A 19083-nucleotide genomic window follows, 5' to 3' on the forward strand; every position below is an offset into this window, starting at 1 on the left:
ACCAGCAAACGTTTACAGTTTAAAGCGTTGTACATCCGGTTTCTTTGGCGTTGAAGATCTGGCGATGGCTCATCGTTCTATCTTTGGGGTCGATGGTATCCGAAGCTATCAAGACGTTTGAGTCGTAACAAGTCGGTAGATTTGAAGTTGAGATATTTGATGACAGAAGTCCGATTTGAGTAACTGCTCTCTGAACTATTCAAATTTGAAATTGACCATACTTATACCTCGTTCTGTCAAAATGGTATATCTGATACCCTTTTACCTAGGGAATAGATATTTGACAGTTAATGACATTCATTTCCTGACGACTTGAGTCATCCTCATACGCGTTAACTGAATATCCAGCTAGGGAAATAATAGCCAAGGAAGTCAGTAATGGCAGACCAACAACTCCTGAAGCTTTAGCACCATGGAGAAGAAATTCTTGAAGACTCCAAGGCTTTTTTTTTTGTTGTGTTAGAATTAGCTGGATAAGCAAACTAGACATTCAGACATTAAAAGAGCTCTTGAAGAATTTCCCAACTTTGATATTCATCCTGGGATAAAGGAACCACTCAGAATCGCTTGACACTAGCAGAGAACAGGAGATACCAGGTGATATAGACCTCATTTATGACTCCTGGGCTCAACCATAGCTCTTATGGTTAAGGTGTTAGTCAAGGGTTAAAGGTATAGTAGGCTAGAGGATCTTCTATCAGGAACTGTGCCTGCAGATCCAGATTTCAAAAGTGACGCGACATACCCAAGTTAAGATACCTCCAATGTTATTCTCAAATATTCTTCCCCACTCGCAACTATTTTGCAGATCTCATCCCCAGCCTGCCGTCCCGAAGAGATGTGACCACTTTCGGAAGGGAAGTCCTCGGAAGGATGTTAGACCTCACATGAGACACCTCTCATTCTTAGCACACCCGATGCGGTAAACCCAAATTGAGTGTGAAGTGATCCGTTGATTGGTGCACAGCATGCCGCCTCGACCGTGAGCCGTTTAGAGGACTTCTGCAGCGAAACGCACCAGGTAAGTCATAAGTGAGTGTATCAAATTATCCTCTCAATGTTTACCATTCCCCCTTCGCTGCCATGCCTTCAGTCGCGCAACCTTTCGCAACGTCCGACAGGCATGTGATGATGTTAAAATGTTACCAATTTAATCAAATGTACTTGAAAACACGCGACAACACACGCGCGTGCTAATGCGTGTCTATTGTTTTTTTTTTTGTTGTGCGAGTGTGTGTGCGCTTAGCAACAAAAAAGGCAGATATACACACAGAGCTGACCGTGAGAACTAAACCGATTCCTGCTGCGCTCCGGCAGGCAATTACAGCAATTCGACAACAAAAATCGAAAGCGAATCTAATTCGATGATGACGGTTCGAACACTGTTTACAAAGACGGGTTGGGGTGGAACGCCAAATGGGGGACGGTAGGTAATGGAGATGATTTGTTCTGTTTGTTTCTAGCCATGGCGAATCACATCCGTGCCGGGGCACGAAACAATATACATTTTAAAGACATTTACTTTGCCGTTTACTGGTCGTCAGGGTCTTCGCTCATCACGGTACCTCGCGCTAATCACCGCCAAGAAAAGTTGGCTGAGTGCGCCGCTTTTTAAATGTGGATCCGACTTTTCCCCCTTTTATTAAGGTGCTTGTTTTACCAGATTTCCTTTGGTTGGATGCTGTGTGTGTGTGTGTGCCACGAGGCGAGCAATTCGATCCATTCAATCACAGCACCATCCCCAACGGGTTTGAAGCGGGCTCGAGCGGAAACAAGTCGTGCAGTGTGTGTGTGTGTGGCTGTATCTCCATACGCCATTCGAATGCCTGCAGCGCTAAGGTACAAGAAGGTCTTGGCCACGAACCATCACTGTTGCCCGTACTAATTAGCGAATCTCAACTGCTTCTTCTGCCTCAATCAACACCAAACACAGGTGCGTGGTGGCTTACCACACACACGCGCGGGCAACAATGTACTATGGAAGCGAACATCTCCCCACACACACAAAACACGATTTGAATGAACGGTAACCAGTAATAGCACGGGACGCCCGTTAACCTCACCAGAACAGAGCACGGAAATAATGACTTCTTTTTGTCGTATTACCACGTGTTTGCCGTGCGCATCACGCCAGCAGACCAACCGCCAGTGCAAGGATGATGATCACATGGTGATCACAACAAACGGGGTGCTCGTTTTTTTGTTCTCTTTAGCGATTGGAAAATTGGTGCATTTACAAAACGTAGCCACACACCGCACCACACACCGAAACGCAAAACGCGATAGACAGTGGGGGACAAAACAGTAAGCGCACTGCATAAAAGTGAGGTTATAGGGCAAAAATGGGTCTCATTAGACCCTAATATTCTGGGCTAAAGTTCTGGAGTCAAGATGGATTCTAATTCTTATTGTAATACACAATTATAAGGACTGAAACAACTCTGTGATCTTCTGAGTAGAGACGAATAACAGCGACAAAGTCTTGAGTCTTGAGTGTGACATTTTATCTTAAGCCTTAAGCCTTAAGTGTCCAGAACTACAAAATCTAGTTTCAGAACTGTTCTTGCCTTGATCAACAAAGTCAAAATTGTAGTCCTAAACGTGGGACGGCCCGGTGGTAAATGCGACAACGGCGCCGGTCTTTACACGGCAGGACCGAGGTTCAAATCTCATCTGGGCCGTTCCCTCATAGTGAGGACTGACTATCCAACTATACGGTCTTCTTCTTCTTCCCTGGCACTACAACCTCGAGAAGTCTCGGCCAGCTATTTCTGACTTTCTGTGACTGGATGGGATTTGAACCCCGGTCCTGCCGTCTGAAGACCAAAGCCGTATCGCCTCGACCACCGGACAACCCCATGCAGTCTAGTAAGCCAGAAATGGAAGGTATGGCCATGACCTAATAATAAGAAGGTCGTTAGACCAAGAAAGAAGCCAAAAATAACTGACAGACAATTTTTTTTGAAGCTCACCTACTAATAAAGGCTAGCTCAGTTATTATAAAGGCTGTGCTTTTCATTAAAAACACAACCCTTCTTCTCTCTTCAATTTTTTCTATTTAAAAGTCATATGATTTAGTAACTTCTGGCCGTTCACAAAATTCGCCGCAGAAAGTCTCGATGATGGAATCATTTCGCCTTAGTAAACAGTATCGAAAGCGACAGGATATTAGATTGCCCTTAATGTTTCGTCCGTCACTGTACAGTCTATCGCAACCCCCAAGATCCAATCAGTCCACCAACCCCACCAGTTACGGGTGTTAGAGTGCAAGATTTTCCCAGCATTTAATTTTTGCCCGTTCGAGGTGTGTGCAAAACCGAAACACATCCAGCAGCATCATCATCATCTAGCCGCAGGCAAGGTCACCTGGCCGATCACTTTTGTTGTTGTTGTTGTTGTTGCTTTGCTTCTCCAACCAGTAGGCACCGTTATAGTGCAACGCCAAACGCCGGAAGAATGCACCGTTTATTTTGTGCTACCAGTGGGTGGCTGTGGGAAAGGGTTGCAACGCACAGCGGATGGGTCCACACATATGTGGGTCAATGATTTTGTTTTATTTTTCATATCATCATCTTCTTCTTCTTCTACTGCTCACCGTTTTCCCTTCTCATTCGTCGGTCGGTTTCGTTGGGCTGGAAAATTGCAGTCGAACAGTTTACTAAACCATGGTCACCGTCGTCGCTGCTGCTAGTGGTGGTGGTGATGATTGTTGATGATTAGAAAAGTAAATGGTCGGCAAAAAAAAACCGGGCAGCATAAAAATAAACAAACAAAACGCACGGCCCGTAACGCATCTGTGGCTGCCGTTGAGGTAGAACACCATTTGCAATAAAACCAACCGAGACAGAACGAGCGAAGTCACCGCGCGAATGCTGTGTCCGCGACCTTGAGCACCGTAAAGGACTGATCGGTCGATCGGTCGTCGGCTGGGGTTCGTCGCTTGCCGTGGTTGCATTCAAGTCTTTCGTTCGTTTGTGTTGCTTTAAACCTCCCCGCAATGGGAGCGTTACGGGGGCGTTACGCCTGAAAGGGGACGGAACTGCATCATTCTTTCCTTTCCCTTCTACCACCACCCAGCTCCTGATTCGCCTCCTTTCAACACATCTTTCGCAAGCAGAATGACCCCGAAAAATACAAAAAAAACGATCAACTAACGGGTTCGTCGCTTGGTGCGCGCTTGTTTGCAATCTTTTTCGCTTACGAAAACCGAATCAAAGTGAACCGAACGAATTTGTGTGTGTGTGTGTGTGATTATTAGCCTGTTTTTATTTTGATTCTTGTTCTCGATTTGGCATAAAAGAAGCAGGCACACAAGAAAATACACAAAAAACTCGTTTCGGTTCGTTAAGTACCGAGCACCCCACACAGTGTGGTGCATAAAATTGGAGGAAGAACAATTTTCTTTACTTTTCACCTTTACCTTGAAGTTGTGATTGTTTTTCCCCCCTTGTTTTGTGAAGAACAATTCCAGCACAATCACATTGCAAGTTGATTGTCTCGCTGGCACAAGATTAAACGATGAGCAAAAATTTTTCATTTTCCGCTGCTATTCATGCTGCACGCGGTGTATGTGTATGTCGGCACACACTGTTCTGTGCTTCCTTTCGGTGTGGCTTCACACAGCCCCCGAAATCAACAATCATCATTAAGCGCTGTTCTCGTTCCCGTTTGCCGTGCCCCACATTGCACGGCGGCCCAAGAATGAAACGGAAAGTCCGTTCGATCCGTTACTTTTTTTTTGCCGTTACGACGAAACCGGACCGGACAGGAAAGGGAAACATGTGTGCCGTTAATGGGTGGTACGTTTTTTGCACCGCCTTTTTGGCACCTTCTTTTCCCTGTGCTGCAGGTAGGATCTATTTAGGGAGCTCGTTTGTGGAGAATGAGGTCAAATTTTAAGCTTCTAATATTGCAGGGTTTCGTTGCAAGAAGTTAAAGCTCGCTGAGGGGAAAATTTTCAAATTTATAGTGGAATATTGCCAGTCCGTTGTGGAACTTTGCAATCATACAGGGGACTTGGGAACTTTGCCGGAAGCTTGAGCTTAATTACCACGGCCAATTGCAAAATGCCACAGTCGCATTGGAGATTTCTCCTAACTGCTTGCCATACTCCATTATATGATTGCAAAGTGATTTTTATTAGTTGCTTTGTGTGCTCAGCGTCATTAGCTTCCGCTAAGTGCTCATGTTTAAAAACATCCCCTATATGATTGAACAATTCCATAATATGGTGCGAAACCCCTGTGTTAGAGATTAAAATATACTCAGCATGTATTTACTTCGCCTTTTTTTTTCATCTCAATCTCCAAAAACAAGGAAATCCTTCCTGTTTTTAAGCTCCAACCAAGTCGACTGCAGCAAATTAAGCAGAATTATGATTTCCTTTTCCATTGGATCATTTGAAACAAAAACCCAATACCACTGGGCTCTGTTGTGAATCATATGCCCGTGAGGTGAGAAAAAAAGAATATCACCACGTTGAAGGTAATCGGTTTGGTGAAGCGATTCCGATCGTAGATTTCACATCTGTTTTGCTAGCTGTGCTGGGACAAAGCAACACAAAACCAAAACCCTCGTCCATCGTGTCAGAATGACATGAACGCATCGTAGCACCGGAAGCGTTACACGAGCGCCAAAAATTCATCAACATTATTATCCCCAACGCAGTGGGGCCATGGTTTTCCATTGATTTTCATCTATTTTTATCGCCTTCGCCGCTTTGTTTCTCGCCTGTGTTATTACTTGTTTCGTTGCCACCTCTTGGGCCACCAATACAAATGCACCCGCCACATCGCGGTGGCGCAACAAACCACGGAGCTTTGGGATGATCTTTACGATCCGTCTAAATGAGCACTTAATGTCATGTGCGGACGGTGCTCGACGATTCTATTTCATCCCCCCCCATCCCCCCTTCATCCTGACCCTAATGGGCTCCCCGCCCATCCCTTCTCTCCTCTCCAATCCGACTTCCTTCAATGCTACTGCTGCTGCTGCTGTTTTATTGATTTTACATTCATTTGCTCATTACTGTCAAGCTTAATGTACGGCTGTTGCACTTTCAACCGTCACACCGAGCCTCGTGCCCACCGTCCGGAAGTGAGCGGAACGGCTTCAACCAAGCAATCAGATAGAAGCAGCAGCAGCAGCAACAATGGCAATAAAAAATAAATAAGTGAAGAGTTATTGGTGGTGCTTTAGGAACAAGAGCCTGAGTTGATTGTACACGACCCATTACATAGCTCTACGAACACATAATTTTTATGTTTTTATTTTTTAGCGAATAAAACAGCAACTCAGTCGAGAGGGATGGAAATGAAGCTCTAAATTGAAAGCATTTAACACATTTTAAGACATAAATAATATAATTAAAAAATCAAAATGCGTTCTAAATCCTCAAAATTGCAAGTAAGAGAGCCAAAAACAGCTTAAAATATATTTTCTTTAATAAAAGCTCACTTTAAAAAAAAGTATTTATGGCGAGGAAAACGCTATATTTTCCTACAATATTTTCGTTAAAATTTTCCTAGATATCAACGACCTTGAGCACCGTAGAGAACTGACCCACACCACCGTCTGACTGACATTTGGTTGGCATTCGTCGTGAACAGTTTGGTGGGGTTCGTCGCTTGCGATTTTACTGAAGTCTTTCGTTCAGTTTGTTGCTATTTTAAACCTCGAGAGAAGCGTTGCGAGAGCGTTAATCGGGTGAGGTGCAAAGGAGTCAAAGGGGGAGGCAGGTTCTTACTCGTTCTCTTCCTCTTCTTCCCTCCTTCCTTCTTTGCAGATTTCCCCATTTTTCGTTGGATAAGGCTCAATTTTGGAAACGAATTTTAAGATATTTTCAATACTATTTTGTAACATAATTTTGAAATCTGTTATTTTGAAGCAGACAAGTGTTAAGCAACACTGAAACATCATGCTTAAACACCACGTCGCGGTTTTTTGTTTTATTATCAAGCGAAATCACCTGTTCGTCGTGTTAGCGATTGTATTATGAGTCTTCATTATTAAGCTTTTCTTCCCTCCGTGTTTTTTCCCTCTTGCTTTGTTTGTTTTGTTCTACATAACGGGGAAAAAAGCCTAAGTCATTTCCAAAGGGAAGAAAAAATAAATAAATTAACAAAACAACAAAAAAAGGGCCCATCGCAAATGCCCACTCTCTATTGGCGCATTTGCTGCTGTGACATAAGTTCGTTATTTGTCATACCTTCGAAAGGCAATTATGGCAAATTTCTGTCATCTGCTGACACGGCTAGAGCATCCACGATTCGGTTGCACCATCCTGCCCCAGCACCTTCTGTTTGCAATTAAAGGCTGCTGTTTTTTTTTGCTTCCCATGCCCTTTAAAGCGATCGTTTGTTGCGACGCTGTGACAGTATTGTTATTTGTGGCCCCGGTACTGGTGATTATATTGCATCCCTTTTTGTTCGATAAGCAAACACTTGGGTGCGAGAAGCGAGAGAACACGAGAGACAGATTAAGGGCATGTAAGCAACATACGAACGCGCAGCTACAAGTTTCGCGTGACAGTGCGACGCACGCAAGAATGAGATACGCACGACGCGCCGATCACCAACCATCTTCTTCTGTGTGCGAAATACAGCGTATGGCACCCTTCTTTTCCCTTTTGGTTTTCAATTTCATTATATATCATTTTTCCAAACTTCCACGCTGCTCATTCATACACAATCACAATTATATCACAGCACAACGGGAGAAAACAAAAAAGGAAAGCCCGGAAAATGGCCGTCGGCGATCGGTCTCCGCACGCCTGTGACACAATCTTTTCGTTTTTCCCACACACACACACACAAATTTACACACAGCATCTCATCTGCTGGCTGGGGGTGACAAATGAGTTTCCGGCTTCCCATCGGTTAACCCATTGTCATCGCTTGCGGCTGGTTGTTTTCTTCGCCGGGCAAAAAGCTTTCTTAAGCGAAACCGAAGAAAGGAAGAATGTTGGCCGGAAAAATGTATGTCAAGATGTGATTTATACCGTTCGTACTCTCGTCCGGCCCTCCCCTGTGTTCCTGTCTCAACCCCTTATAATCCCAGCTTTTCATATTTGGATCCGGTACAAGGGAGTAGGAGGAGAATGGGACGGAGGGGGGAGAGGGGGAAGAAGGTGAGCGGAGTTCAACCACAATCGAACGCATCCATCAAATGTCATCGGTAGATTTTGCACCGATTCGCAAATCACGTATTACCGTAAGGTTCGTCGCCTGTTTGCCTGTTGCAGTCTTTCGTGCTTTGCAAGCGTTCAGCGCGGCGTGTGTGAATTATTAGCACGAATTTGGGGCAAGAATGGGGACCCACTGGCGGGCGGGTGAGAGTGATATAATCACAAACAAACAGCAATCATAATCTACCAACTTTATAGCGCTTCTTTGCTGGGTTTGAAGTCACCGAGAAGACCATTCCGTTTGGGGTTGAACTGAAACCCCGTAAGTCCTCCCCGCGGGCGATTGGGAAATCGATTTATAGCTATCATATTTTATTTTTTCGTACCGTGCACGAATGGTTTTACCGAGCAAAGTTTTGTTTTGTTGGCTTTCTCCGGGTTAAACAGTAAAAAAAATCCGAATTATCGTGTTCGTCGCTTAAACGATTGAAAGCTTTTGTTTCCAAACTTGCTACAAGACGGTCTTTAAAGAGTTTTAATATCAATTTTGCGATGTTTCGGTAAGCAATTGTTTGTCTCGCAACTGTAATGTGAGTAAGAACTTTACATAAGCGCCAAGCGCTTCAAGCATCATAACGCAATCGTTTGCTTCTCGTATGTGCACAACGTGGTAATCAACACTATCGCAAAACAGGTGTCCACACACACACACACAACCACGTGTCAAAATGGAAGGGGGGGGGGGGGGGGGGGAGGCACACAATACAAGCGTTGGATGGGCGAAAAGCGAACACCGATTTGCTTACGTTTGCCCTCTCGTCCCGGCAATCGATCCGACCTCGGATCGTTCGTTCAATCGGAGCACCGAGAGCAAATTGGTTGGCTGCCCACCGCATGATATAACTGTATCGGTTGTACGGCAGGATGGATGATTCGAGCGACACAAAAAAAATGCAGTAAAGAAGCAACGTAAAAATACAGACACACACAGAGATCGGATCGTCAACCGGATCGAGTGAACGCGATTTCGCGACGAAATCAGTGAAGAAGCGAAATCAAAACACCGCGAGACAGAGGCATGCCTGTTCGTAAAGTTTAACGATATGTGGAATTAAAAACGAAAACTCGTAATAATGGTCCGTTTTTACTCGCTTATGAGTCGGTCAGTACATCGAAAGTTCTGCTGCGTTGCGTCGTTTCGCTCGAAGCACTGCAGTCTTCCAAACGTTGTGTTCGATGCAGTGCGCAAGAATGTGCGCTACAATCTGACCTCGATTCGTAACGCGCATGCGAGCGTGAGAAATTCCTTTCCGTTTCCGTGCTGCGAAAGTTTTCGATTTTACACAACGTCGAAAGTAACGGCGAGAGCGAGAGAGAGAGCGAGTGAAAGGAAGCCGCTGCGAGATGATTCATACCCGGGCAATGGGGGCGCTCGGGAGTCAGGGAGCTGGAGGGGTGAAAGTGAATGGGAGGAAGGATACGATAAGCTTGACTTCCCGCACACAAGGTACAGGCCAATCATTTCGGAAGACATTTTTCGAATTCCAAAACACACACAAACGCACACAAAGCAAGCAAAAGCCAACCCAATTTCACGTGAAGTGAAGCGCACGCTGGGGGCCGAAGTTAATGGCGTTGTTTAATTAATATAATTTAATTCTGCATCTCTCTATGTGTGAGTGTTTGTGGATTGATTTTGTATGAGATTTAGGCTCCTCCGCACAATGACATCAGGATGACATCAGGTCGTCATCCAGCGAGTGTGTGGCATCAAATTAAGCATCAGCTTTCTCCGCCGATCATTCGGCCGAAAGCTTCCCTTTAGTTTACTGTTGCCATTATTGGTTGCAAAAATTATTACACACCAAACGGCACCAATAGTTCGCTTACAGTTTGCCGCCTTGGAAAATGAGCTTGCGATAAGCTTGAGGGCAAACGGATCAGCAAACGATCGTCTCAAAAGTCGTGGACGCTGCAGGGCAGATATAATTCACGAGAGACTTCACCACAGTACGCCTCGAAAATAAAAGCTTGCTTGAGAAAGAGGGAGAGAGAGAGAGAGCGAGAAAGCTTTCCCTCCCGTCTGATCCATTGTTGATCGCAGGGAGGGAAATGGCAGGTTGGCAGGCAATAGGGGAAGAGTGCGAAACGTTGGCCATGTTGTTTACTTGCCGCATGTGTGCCGCGAGCAGACTGTCACGCAACTTTCACAAAAATTCAAAGAAGTCGCACACAAGCGCGTAAGCTTTCTTCTTGCTTTGCTCATCGTTCTGCTGCTCTCTTGCCTCTATAGCATTCGTTTTTGTTTTCGAGGAATCCTAAAGCTGGACTTCCGATTCCGAAAGGTTAAAGTTCAAGATATTACGACGTGAGGCACAAATTCTAGCTAATGGCGCAATAATGGCTAGCGATGGCTTGCTTTGCATCCAGGCTTTTTTCCCGGGGCAAAGATTCAGGTCAGTTGCAAGTTTGTTCGGCTACTCACCTGGCTGAGGATGTGTGTCACTTCGTCGTGTTTCAGGCGGGCCAGCAGCATCGAGGCAACGGCAAGGATGTAGTCACCGGCCTGCGTCACCTGAAAGAGCAAAGAGACAAGATTGGATGTGAGTGTACGAGAAGGAAGACCCGGACGAGAAAGCGACGGAGTCAAGACGTAAAATCCACGCCAGTGTGCCGCGTAACCGATATCGTTAAATAACTGCGGGATGATGAAACGCACACGTCAAGGATAAACGGGGCTGATGCAAGGATGCCCGGTGACGGGGGGGGGGCTAAATGTCACGATAACGTTCGAAATTTTACCGGCCGAATCGGAGACGATCGCACTAATCCCGATCGCCATCGAAGTATGTGAGAGGCGAGATTTGATTAGCATCGGTTCAGTGAAAATTAGGCTTCAACCGTTTAACGTTGAGGTTTTATTTGTCAAAGGCTAAAAAATGGAGGATATTCTTAAGTTCGTGCAAATATTCCAACCAGCTTAAAAGTACTTTAAACTTTCTTTCCAAGCGCAAACAGGTGACGCCGCAAAGTCCGCGCCGAACATCAGACAAAGTTGATGCGATCGTATCGCAACAAATTGCTCCCTCCGTGTACATCCTCCCGGTTGCCACAATTTCAATGGGTCGTAAATTTTACTTTCTTACCCCCATAAACCTCCGGGCTGTACCGCTCGGTATGCGCGCCCGCCATTGCACGTACGCTCAATATTCAACGCTTTTTTTCACGCCTTCGCGCGCTAACTTCCAAATTCGGCCAATCGACACCGCCTGGCGTATTGGGCAGCGGTTTCCATACCCGGCTGTTGGTCGGTTTCTGCTAATGTTTCAATTTTCAGCGCCCGTCAAGTTCCAGGGCAAGAAAGCAATATCGGAAACGCGGACTGCACTCATTGATTATGCGGGTACGTTGCAGCAAGACACGCACCCTCGTTACCCTGCAACGCGGTAACGATTTTATCGTCCCCATTATGTGCGTGATGCCCTGGTGTGGTTAGTGAACAGTGCTGGAATGCTTGATGCATTCTGGTTTGTTCGGTATGTGGTCCGATTTTTGGTTTGTTTGCTGTGCACAACAGCTGATGCTATTGGAACACGTCTTATCGGGGGCGGTACATCGGAATACTGATAGTAATATTTCAAACTACATCCGTAATCTGCCTGATACATCAAGAATTGCTAGGACTTTCTGAAGCATCAAGAATTGCTAGGACTTTCTGATACAGTAAGAATCCCCAGACCTTTCTGATACATCAGAAATTACTGGGACGTCCTGATAAATCAATAAATTCCTAGATCTTCCAGATACATCAAGAATTACAAGAACTTCCTGATGCATCAAGGATTTTCTAAACCTTCCTGATGTATCAAGAACTCCTTGAAGTTCGTTTTTGAGCACTACATCTGATGCTATAGGAACACGTCTTATCGGCAGCAGGGCATCGAAAAACTTAACTTTGGAGGTTGTTTTTTGCTGACACTGATGCTTCTAAATACATCCCTAATATGCCTGATACATCAAGGAATTTATGTACTTTCCTGACACATCAAGAATACTTTGGAGCTCCTGATGCATCAAGGATTTCTTAGACCTTTCTGATACATCAAGAGTTCCTAGGACACTTTGCGTCAAGAAATTCCCATGAGTTCCTGGTGAGTTCCTAGAGCTTTGTCGTGCATCAAGAATTCCTAGGACATCCTGATATATTTCAGAAATTCCTAGACCTACCTGACACATCAAGACCTCCTAGGATTTCCTAATGCATGAAGGAATTCCTAGAGTAGTCTCAGGCATCAGGTATTCCTAGGACTTCATGATGCATCAAGGAACCTCTTGACACATCAAGAGAATCTTGAAAATCATCTTTACACATCAAGAAATTATTAGACCATCCTGATACATTAAGAATTCCTAGGACTTCCTGATACTTCTAGTAATTTCTAGATCTTCCTGATGCATCAAGAATTTGCTTCAAGGTCCTCATATGTTCCTTAAAGTTCCTCATTCCTCGAGGAATATCTAAATCTTCCAAGAACAGCTAATGCGCAGCACGTCTTCAAAGTCATTACAGAGTCAGCCTATTGGTTGAACTTGGGAGTTGTGGCGAATTAAACTTCCATCATCTGGGAAGTTCTACACTAATTACAAAGTCTCGTAAACAAAAACAAAATCTTCATCCAGAATTCCTAGAACCTCCACAAATTCTACACCACTATCGCAGCCTAACCGCCCAAACCAAGGACGACCAATGCGTAACACGCCATCAAACACACGTTACAGCGTTGAAATTGGGAGCTGTTGCGAACCCGCGGGGCCTCTCCACAACAGCCGTCGTCCATTATCCTTCTAATGAACTCAGGCGGATCTAAGTGAGTTACTAGTTTTGTTCGCAAAGAGCACCGATTCACAACCAAGGTCGCCCACCGTACGGCATATTGTGTGCGGTGGGAGACTGTCCACGCGTAGCATACTAAACCCGAACGGGCCAGGCCGCCTTAATTGCCGTCCCATCGCTCAAACGCATTCAAACATCAGGCTTCAACCATCTCATCCGGTTGGCGCACTTTGCTAATTTCGTACACATGTACGATACACACGCACGCATGCACTCCACGCCTCCTTGCGCCCCCTCCCTTGGTTCCGTTTCCGTATTTCGGTCACGATTCGGCTGTTAATCGATTGTGCGCGTATGTTTTTCGCGGCCCAGACCGTTCGCCACACCGCGGGAGATGGTGTTCCATCCGTCACGTAACAGACGGACACCCGGGCATCTGACGACGCGTCCGCGTCCCAAAACCCCCGAAGCAGTGGTGTGCAGAAACGGGGGCAGGGAAGTGAAGTTGTGTTGTGTTATGTTTATTTAAATTAAAGTTATTGCCTTTCCTGCGCTGCTTCTACTCCCGGGTGTCTTGTAGGTTGCACTGACGGTTTCCGGGATTTCCCCGTGTCAAGATTGGATCTTTTCCTTGCGATGCCGCCCGTTTGATTGCAGTTTGATCATCACGCTCACGCACCCGAGTACGAATGCTGGAATCGTTGTCTGTCGCCTTCGATCGTCCGCCCAAAACTGACGTCAATCTGATTGGACGAACGGGGGCTGGAGGGAGGTGAAACGTAGAAACTGCACCAAACGTTCTAATATTTCGAAACTGGAAATCTTGGCCGACCGGAGCAAACTTTGACGTCAAGAAATCCCACCCAAGTGAACTGGCTCGAGCCGGAATCCAGAATCCGGAACTTCAAACCCACCCTTCGACACGCAACATCTTGACTCTGATCATGTTATAGGCTGTCGGAAATAGTAGTAATTTAGGATATTTGCATCAGGAAAAATTACCTTTTTGTGGTTCCACAGCACGTTCACGCTCGGTTTACCTCGCCGGGCAAACGACTGGTCGATAACGTCATCGTGCACTAAGCTGGCCGTGTGAATCATCTCCGAAATCATTGCTATCTGTCGCTGAGCGTTCACTATGTTGCTGGATGGCCCGGGCGGCAAGCACGTAGTCGAAGAATAGCGAAAAATAGAAGATAAGAATACAACGTTATTAGTCGAGCTACACGGCACGGCAGACATTCGGCACCCTACATTCGGTCTGGATGTTCTGAGCTGACTCACATCAGGCTCGCTAGCTCCACAGATGAGCAATCGTCTCCCGTCCCAGCAAATCAGGTGTACCGCGTGACAGCAAACGGCCTACGGTACCTCACCACAGAAAGTCGCGAATTATACAACAGACTGAAAGCTTTATGCAAATATGATTTTTGTTTCTTCGGTGCGAATGCCGCGGTGCAAAATCTTAACCGTAGACACCCCAGCGCTATAAATGGCATCTCGCCAAACAAAAGCTAGACATACACCAAAACCTTGCCCTGCTGGCGTGGTGAGACTTGGCTAATTTTCTTGCAGGAAGTCAAAATTCTTGGATAGCATCACCATCCAGCATCCCCGCATACCGACTCCCTGGAGACGAACATTTCTCACAACCGATGCGGGGCCAACAATTTATCGCCTTTGCGGCGGCGGTGGCGGCGAACGCTATAAATATGCATGAGGCCCCTCACCGTACAGCAACGAAACAACGCACCGAAAAATCCGTTGAACCGGATTAGGTTTTGGAGTCCGGGTTGTAAACCTTACAAAACTTACTGGTGGACGCTAACCACCACCAATAAACTCGGTTCGGCTACGGGGCTAGCTTTCGCTCGGCGGTCGGTCTCTAGTTGGTTGGATTGATGTTCTCGAGAGGAACAAGTTTAAGCGCGGATGACTGAAATTAATGTCCCGATGTTCTGAGGTGATGCTACGGTCGGGTAAACTTCTCCCGCAAAGCATGATGCCCGAACGAAACCAGGATATCTCGTATACGTGACTTGACCACCAGACGCACGCTATCTGGACGCTTCCCGGTTCATCCGATCCGGGGAACCGGTCACCGAACTTTCTCACAACTCCCCCGTTTCACAATGGGAAGGTTTTCGTTGTAGGGCGACAGCGACTGACGTCACGCGTGTGTCGTTGACTTCTTGAAGACCCTCCTCGGCAGGTGTTACCTAGACCGGTATCATCCGATACTGAAGGATAACGCGAAACTGCCTCATTCCGGTTAACCTTCGTTGTATCGCAAAAAAAAAAAATCCCCCCCAAGTGCAGTGCATCTCCACTGTCATTGGCCAGGCACGTCATGGGTCACGGTCAGCAGCAGAAGATGCGCGTAGGTCTTATCCGGGTTCAGGCCGGCAGACATGAGAACGTGGCGTACGCAATTGTCATGTGAGCGGCGTCGATTCCGGAGTGTACTCGGCCGTACGTTTGTTCCCTTTCGTTGAGCGCTTTGTTTTGCGCTGGGGTGACATCAAAAACACGTACCTGTTTTCGTTGTGCATATGGTAGTTCAGTGCCTTCGCCATCAGTATTGCCACCATCGGTCGGAAAGCTTTGCCCTGTCCATCGAAGTAGTATACGGCTATTTTGTTCAGCTCCTGGTGATTTGTCGCGCGGCTGATTTCCTGTCGGGGGTAGAGAAACAAAATACCATCAGAGAGCGAGAGGCGGTGGGAGAGTAGAAAGGAGGTGTAACGAAAAAAAAAGGACAATAAAAACCGACTTAAGGTCTCGCGTAGTACACGACGGTCGCCCTGGTTGAGGAAGAGGGCCAAGGGATACGTACCATTACTGGAGCCGAGATAACTCGCCTCGGTACTATTATTCGTACATAATTGCTAGCCTGTTTCGTTCCGGGATTCCACCGATACCGGGCGATTAAACAAAGGCTACAGCAGCGAAAAGAAGCGGCAAGTTCTAGCCGGGAATATCTGCTGGCCGGGGATTGGCCCCGGGGAAAATCCCACAATTAAGAGTAACCGCGGGCGCGACTAACATGATTTCCCTGCCTGATCATCAGTGGTAGGGCCTGCCGGGTGCAGTTCATTGCCGTGACCATGAAAGTGAACGATGGCCCCCCCTGTTGCATGTATTGATTGGGGCGGTGGACACGGTGGAGCTGAACGCTTTCGTCACTTGCCTTGGATTACCGTCGAAGGCAGCATTTTCTACAGCCAGCTAGTATGCGATTGCTCATCGGGTACGCCCTTCCCAGACGATGATCTCAGAAACAGTCATAAGGCCCAATGATGTCTTTTTTGGGTCCCCAAAAATTCCAACATTCCAACTTAGCCTTGAAGTAGACCACACCCCAGAGACCCAACAGAGCACACACACGCGGGCGAGCTGTGATGTGCAAACATCACCGACATCCCACCCACCCCGTCCCGTTGCACTTTTGCCTCCCTTTACACTACTACTTCCGTGCATCTTCGCCCTAGCAACGCCTGGTCACAGTATGTTTTGGGTGTCAATTTGGGTGGTAGGCTGATGGCCGACACCGATGTCTTCAACGTCTGACCCTGAACTGAATAGTGTAAGGATTCGACAGCGCTACGCAAAACCGACCAACAACGTTTCGTGATAGCTGGACCAGACGATTATCGATGTTTGTCCGTCTCTCGAAACCCGTACGCTTGAAAGCTGCAGCAGCCATGTTGCGTTACAATATCCCTTCCACGAGGTTCGAATTCGAGTAGGTTTAAAATTGTGTGAGAGTATTCGTTTTTCGTCTTTTGTTTGATAAAATTGATAAAAACTCGCACCCGCAACTGTAAAGCTTGGAAATCGTGGAGGCTAATGCTTCTTCCAGTTCGAGGCATTCGATTGGACGTCTATTTTTGGGGGCCAACCGGTGCTGATGATACGCGTGATGGTAGCTTCGCTAATAAATACCGTTCGATTCGAAACCAACATTCCGAAACCGGGTCGACGGATTGCACAAACCGACCAGTGCTTATGTGAGCGTCTGTGAGCCCCTGGTTCAATATCTCGCTCGAATGATAAACCCGAGAGGCCATACGAGATCTTGTTGATTTCTTAAAAATCAACCGTAAAACGATTATGCTTCACACTAAGGCTAGTGCGAGGTCAAACCATATGTAAAATGAGCCGTAAATAGCAATCCACCAGAAAGCATCACGCACGTTACACCCGATGCCCGAACTTCAATAATTGATTTGACACCTCTGAACGATCGATAGAGATGCTCAGCGCGAGAGCGCGAGAGAGAAAGAAAACATAACGAAAAGCGTTATGTTGCAACAAGCACGATGACACCAAATTCCTCTACACACCGGCACACAAACGGCTAACGGGGGTTTTGCTGTCATAAATCGGGGCGCAATTAACTCGCAATAAAAACGCGCCACAAATTAAGCGTAACGCGCGCGCCCGCCATCGAGTTTGCCATTCTTATTCACTGAACGTTTTGCCTTACCCACTGCAGACAAATGCAACCAAAGATTTTTTTTCTCTTTCTCTACCTTCGTTTCCTTACTTTTTTTTTGCCCAAGTGTTAATAATAATCGACACTTCACAGAAAGGCAATATGAAGGGACGTTGGCTCTCGAGTTAAATGCCAATCGCTACACAGAAGTGACTTTGTATGCAAAACGAACGCCACAGCTCGAAATACGTTCTTCACAATTTAGGAAATAAAAAGCTGAGTTAATTAAATGTAATTAACGAGCGCAGATTGAGCTTTTTAATTGCTTGTTTACATTTTTCCAAATAATTAGTCAAAGCAATGCTCTCATCACTCCAACGATCTGGCGGGACGAAGCTGTCGCTAGATTTACGATTTACAAGGTGATGAAAATTTAATTTAAGCAACACGATTTTTTTAACGACTTTCGAGGAGTTGCACACCCCTGGATTTCATTAATAGGCACGGCGGATCACGCTGCTTTCTTATTGATTTTCGATGCGGATGATTAAAACGAAAAAGCCCTGAACTAGTTAGGCAAACCAGTCTATTTGGCGTCTATTAGGCACGCGTTCGCTTTGTCACCGGTCGGGCACTTACCTGCCTGATGTCCTCGAAGATGTATTTCAGCTCGTCCTCCAGCAGTATGTATGGGTCGATGTTGTACTCCCGTATCGGTCCGGCCGGTTGCTGTGTGTGCACGGAGCTGTACCCTCGCATGCAGGGATGCAGATTTGCGGTTGAGCTGCATTTCTGAAAATGGACATCAACGTACGACGCACGGTTAGTTTTTTTTTTTGTTGTAATAAACGCCTGGCAGCTTCTAAATGGCCCAAACCCCCAAAAACCTCTCCGCAACGTGTAGCTCCAAAACCGCTCTCATTAGCGCAGCACTCGTCTAGCCGACCCGCCATCATCGACAATCGTATAAACAGCTCATTACAGATTCACATTCGCGTGGAATCAGTAAACATGCGATTTTAATGCTCCTCTGCTAGATCGGGTTAGTTGGAATCGCTAATGGTGGACCGCCGCTCATACTGCTCGGAATGTTCCGATTTCGCAGCGGTGGACAAGATGCAAAAGCGTTTGCTTAATTGAACCTCCTCAGCTAAGCAACTTCCCTCGTGGGTCCAACAGCAAATGACCCACTCCATTCGGCCACAAATACCGAGCCTCCAAAATTCCAAACCAGTATAGCAGAGTTTAGCTTGTTTTACTAGCCATCTCGCCACTTGCAAAACGAAGAATGAACAGCGGGTTTATGGGTTTTGTAATTCTACCACCATACCGTATCGTAAAATCGCCCCAAACCGGACCGGAGGTCTCGAGATCGGTTTCCTGATAGGTTTTTGATACGGTAGCGTTGGACTTTGATAATCTCTGCCCGTGTGAACAGGGTTTGGGCTGGGAAGAATTTTTTGCCAGGGAATGCTATTAACGTCCAACCTGTCTGCTCGTTGGTGGAAGCTAAACCTTGGGTAGCGAAGGAACGACCGTGTCGGTCTTCATCATCGGTAGGCAAATTATTCGAAAAAAAGCCTGTTGTCGTTGTGCGACTGCTGTAGAAGAATAACGCACCTGCAAACGGCTAAATTGCTAAAGGTGCTTAGAACATTAGCGACAAAAAGGGAGAAACAACCGTGG

The 19083-nt window shown here is 46.3% G+C and overlaps 1 protein-coding gene across 2 annotated transcripts in view; it reads right to left on the reverse strand.

Annotated features, from left to right (window-relative positions):
• LOC118516169 (decaprenyl-diphosphate synthase subunit 1-like) overlaps positions 1 to 19083 on the reverse strand; it is a 49685-nt gene that overhangs the window by 5541 nt on the left and 25061 nt on the right. For both annotated transcript variants that reach the window (XM_036062107.1, XM_036062106.1), the window contains 4 exons: positions 18037 to 18189; positions 15495 to 15634; positions 13962 to 14103; positions 10611 to 10700 (listed from right to left, as the gene is read on the reverse strand). In XM_036062107.1, coding sequence (XP_035918000.1) covers positions 10611 to 10700; positions 13962 to 14103; positions 15495 to 15634; positions 18037 to 18189 — 525 coding nt within the window. The remainder of the gene's footprint in view (positions 1 to 10610; positions 10701 to 13961; positions 14104 to 15494; positions 15635 to 18036; positions 18190 to 19083) is intronic.

This window comes from Anopheles stephensi, chromosome X, assembly GCF_013141755.1.
Source record: "Anopheles stephensi strain Indian chromosome X, UCI_ANSTEP_V1.0, whole genome shotgun sequence".
Classification (NCBI taxonomy): Eukaryota; Metazoa; Arthropoda; class Insecta; order Diptera; family Culicidae; genus Anopheles; species Anopheles stephensi.